The sequence below is a fragment of the Cryphonectria parasitica genome (assembly GCF_011745365.1).
Source record: "Cryphonectria parasitica EP155 unplaced genomic scaffold M406scaffold_3, whole genome shotgun sequence".
Taxonomy (NCBI): domain Eukaryota; kingdom Fungi; phylum Ascomycota; class Sordariomycetes; order Diaporthales; family Cryphonectriaceae; genus Cryphonectria; species Cryphonectria parasitica.
Window position 1 is genome coordinate 27,244 of NW_024468911.1, and position 4,510 is coordinate 31,753.

Genomic DNA, 4,510 nt, shown 5'->3' on the forward strand with positions numbered 1-4,510 from the left:
ATACAATAGTGTGCTAACAACAGCATCGATCTGAAAGTTACTCTACTGCATACGAAAGAATTAAATAGCGCTGCTGAGCAAGCTGGGCGTGAAATTCAGAAGCATGCGCTAGTCCTCCTGTTATCAGCCAAACTACCGAAAGATCTATGGCTAGAGTGTGTGAAAGCAGCTACCTAGCTGTTCAACATCTCTCCATCCATGCTCAAGCACTCCGAAATGCCAAATTCACTTCTGAATAGCTAGTTCAGACAGTACTTTCATTGATATGCGCTAGAAATAGTTAGAACAGCAATCTTGGATTTACAGCCCAACTAAGCCAGAATCTATACATATAAATACTGAGTATACATTCTGCAAAAAGAGCATAAACTTAGCTCTTATAAACAGAATATGAAAACAGAACTAAGAATATATAAGAGCTATCTTGTAGAATACATTGCAAGCAATCTGTACTGCATATAGCTTCCAGCGCTTGCAAGAGTTGCAACTATGCACAATATTCTATTCAATAAAAGCCAATTCTACAATCCAAACAGCAGTAAGGCATTAGAAGCATTATCTCATATTCAGCTAGCACTAATCATTCCAGAGATTAGAAATAATAAGGAAATCATGAATACAATCATTATTAGAAGTATATGGAATCCAGTTTTCTAGCTTAATGCTATAAATCGAAACCAAGGATCTTATCCGCTGTTCAATGAGAACAGTAGCTCATTCTCAGAGTTTCTCTCGGGAGGCATTTCGAGTTGGAACTCGGAGGTAAGAGTATCTGAAACTAGCAATGGAGCGCTTTTGCAAAGCAATCCATCCTAGAGAAGAAGCTCAGGGGATAAGGTGCAAGAATTTCCAACTTCTGAAAAATCTCTTGAAGTATCGGAATGAACAAATCAGCTAGAAAGAAGCGCTGCTGCAAGCAGCAAGGATGTTTCAGCAACTGAATAAGCATTTTCAAGTACTGAATAACAAGCTATCAGCATATCTACTGCTCAGGATACAAGCTAGCCTGCAGTGCAAGAATATGAGCCTGATCAAGCTTTAACTAGATGTTATCAAACAAAGAATGAGATCTATGAATCTCAACTCATATAGCATTCAAACAGAATACAGAAACTAATTGATAAAGCTTGCTAATACCAAGAGTTATTCGCCACAGCCTTTATAACAAGCTAAATAGCTCTAGTAAATCTTATAGCTATTTTTTTGCCTGATCAGCTAAAGAAAGCAATCAGAACATGGAATAAGCGTTTTCAAACCATATACAGTATAGTTGCAGCTGCTATACTTGAGGCAAACTCTATATACAGAGAAGCCTTGCACTTGCAGCGAAAGCACTTTGATGCTCCTCAGCAAATCACAGAGCTAGCAACAGCTGAAAAGAAGCATCATAAACAACTACCACCCGAATCTGGAATCTGGAAAGAAGCATGAAACAGTTCTTTTCACACCAAGTAGTGGAAAGCAATGCAATCAGAAATCCAGAGACTAGTCAACAAAAGGGTATAGCAGATCCTCGAGTATGGAAAAGCTAAAGAGAAACTACTGCTACTCAAATGGATATACAGATACAAACTTGATAAGAATAGTTACTTAACTTCATTCAAAGCTCGAATCTGTATACAAGGAAATCTGCAAAAAGCAAGCAATCTTCAAAATACGTATGCAGCAACGCTGGCTGTACGCTCCTTTCGCATACTTATAGCTGTAGCAGCATATTTCGATCTAGAGATCAACTAGATGAATATTATCAGAGCATTCCTGAATACTAGCAAGGAAAGCTAGAAAAGCGTTTTCTATGAGCTGCCTGATGAATTCAAGGAGAAAGAGAAAATCGTGCTCCTGGAAAAGGCACTGTATAGCCTGAGGAACTTGCCAGTACTCTGGTACAAGTACTTCTGCTCAATTCTGCGAAATCTCGGCCTTATGCTCTCAACTGAAAAGCTCTGCATATTTATCAACAAAGCAAACAAGCTGATCATTCTGTTCTATGTAAACAATATTCTGCTGTTCTATTCGCAGAATTAGGCATCAAAGATATGCAGAGTAAAGGAAGGGATCTTCGAAGCATATGAGATAAAGGATTAGAAAGCAGCGGAATAGTTCTTGGAAGTTCGAATCATTAGAAACAGAGCTAACTGCATGATTAGCCTGATCTACAATGCATATATTAAGAAAATAGCTAACAAGTTTAGCCTTGCAGCTAATACAGCTTTAATACTTCCAATGCTTCTGGATCTTGGAAAGCTTGTTAAATGGAAAGGGGAAGCATTAAAAAACCAAATCAAGGAGTATTAGGAGAAGATTGGATTGATTCTGTATACTGCTATTATAATAAGACTAGATATAGCTTTTGCATGCATTCTTCTCTTCAGATTTTTAACAAATCCAGAGCCAAAGCATTTAGAACAAGCAAACAGAGTAATCTATTATCTATACAGGATAAGATTTCTGGCAATCTAGTATAGAGAAAGCTACTCTAAAGCTTAAGCTCTGCTAATTGCTAGAGATGCTTCCTTTGCTAACAATACGGAGAACTGAAAATCCTTACAAGGATATATCTTCAGCTTATTTGGAGATTCTATACAATGGAAAGCAATAAAGCAAAGCCTGATAACTATCTTAATCATAGAAGCTGAACTATACGCTCTCTCAGCTACAGCTAAGGAAATGATTGCCTTACAATGCCTCTTTCGAGACCTCATCTTGAATCTCAGCAAGCTCTGGAATATCTTCTATAATAATCAACAAGCTATACAGCTGGTAGTTACAGAGCATAAAAGAATAAATACAAAGCTCCGCCATGTAGATATATACCAAATATAGCTCAAGCAGAAGTTTCAAAAGAGCAAATTTCAGATCTCATATATGCTAATACAGAGCATGCTAGCTGATGAACTAACTAAGAATCTCAATCAAGCGCAGTTCGAACACTTTAGAGCGCTTCTCAATCTTCAGAATATCAGCTATACCTTGAATCAGAAAACTAAGAAGGAATCTAAAGGAATACAGATAAGCAATTCGATCTTATATTAGCTCCTTTTGAATGCTTTTAATCACTGAATTTCATTTATTAAAATCAAAAACAAAAGCTTATAGCTCAGAAATATCATTCAGAAACACACAAATCAAGCATGCAGCCTTCATCAAACAACGAACCAAAGAACTTAATTACAAAAAAAAACCCAATTATTCACCAAAGCCTAGAGCACACCTAAGCCTGAACAAGGCTTACTCCTTAGGTAAGGAGTGAAGAATAGCCAGCACTGCTTCAATATCAGCTTTAGCTTTCTCATACTTCAGATGCTATTCACAGTAAAACTCAATAGAATAATCATCAACAGAGTGCGAAACAGACTGAATAGCAGCTTATTTTTCCTTCTTCTTAGCTGAAACCATAGCTTTCCCCTCCTTAGCAGAGCATAAAACTGCTTCCTTACAATCAGCTTCCTGCTTAGCAAGAAGCATATTACGCTCTTCCGTAAGCGCCTCAATCTGCTTCTGCAGCTCGTCAACCTCCGAGAACTTGCCCGCCTCAAAATGCTCAAGAGCAGCTTTCTAAGCCTATACAGCATGCTTGGATCGGATTTCCAGAGGAGCAAGGTTAAGAATGGAGTTTTCCTTCTCCACTCCAGCATGCGTTCTTTTCTTCGAGAGCGTAGGAGTATTCATCTCCTCAGCAGAAGCAAGCATATGCTTAGCTATATAAAGCTTGTTTACAAAAAGCATGAGATAGAAAGGAACTGAAATATACTTGTAATCCTTCGAATACTAAGCATAGCAAGCAGCAGATAAGTTTTTCTGGTTGTAATAGGAATTATTAGAGCTGCTTGCAGCTAGACTCTTAATACAGCTAATATATGGAACATTGCGAATAGCACTCCAGGAAGCATTGTTTTAGCTCTTCGAGAAATCTGCAGTGGGAATACTGGAAGGGGTAGCTACTGGAAAAGTCTTTTTAGCTTGCAACTAAGGAGTTCTCAACTTGGCAGCATCTCTAGCAGCCACATCGAGGCGCTCCTGCTAAAGCTCCTGCATCAACGCATCCTGAAACCTCAAACGAGCCATATTCTGCTTGGTAACAGGCTTTGTTGCAACTGGCTCAGAACTTGAAAGGCTACCGGAAGCCTGAAAAAGAGTCAGCTAGGTAAACATTGAAAGAAAAAGCAGTGCGAACCTACAGTCTTGAGCGCTTCCTGAAGAAGCACAGAGCTGTCTTTATCATCATCATTATCATTATCGATAAACAAGCTAGAAATCCTTGTAGAATCAGCATCAGAGCGCTTGGAAAGATTAATACCAACTGAATCGGAAGCATCATCGACTGAAGAATGCAAAATCAGAGTATCAGCACGAGCAGCAGACAACTCAATTGGAGCTTGAGAACTTGAAGCAAGCAGGCTAGACTGCTGTTCCTAGAAATAAGAATAATCAGTTCAGCTCATACTAATCCCTAAGCAGCTCTTTCTATACTCATATCAGAAAGAGGATGCTAATCAGCAGTTGGAATCAA

At 38.6% G+C, this 4,510-nt stretch overlaps 1 protein-coding gene across 1 annotated transcript; it reads left to right on the plus strand.

The window, feature by feature from the left end:
• Nucleotides 1-1,548: 1,548 nt before the first annotated feature.
• On the plus strand, nt 1,549-1,737 carry M406DRAFT_254113 (uncharacterized protein; the record flags this gene model as incomplete). The annotated part of the gene is made up of 1 exon (XM_040916939.1): nt 1,549-1,737. A coding segment is annotated over one exon (189 nt), but the record flags the coding sequence as incomplete, so codon positions are not given.
• Nucleotides 1,738-4,510: the final 2,773 nt, after the last annotated feature.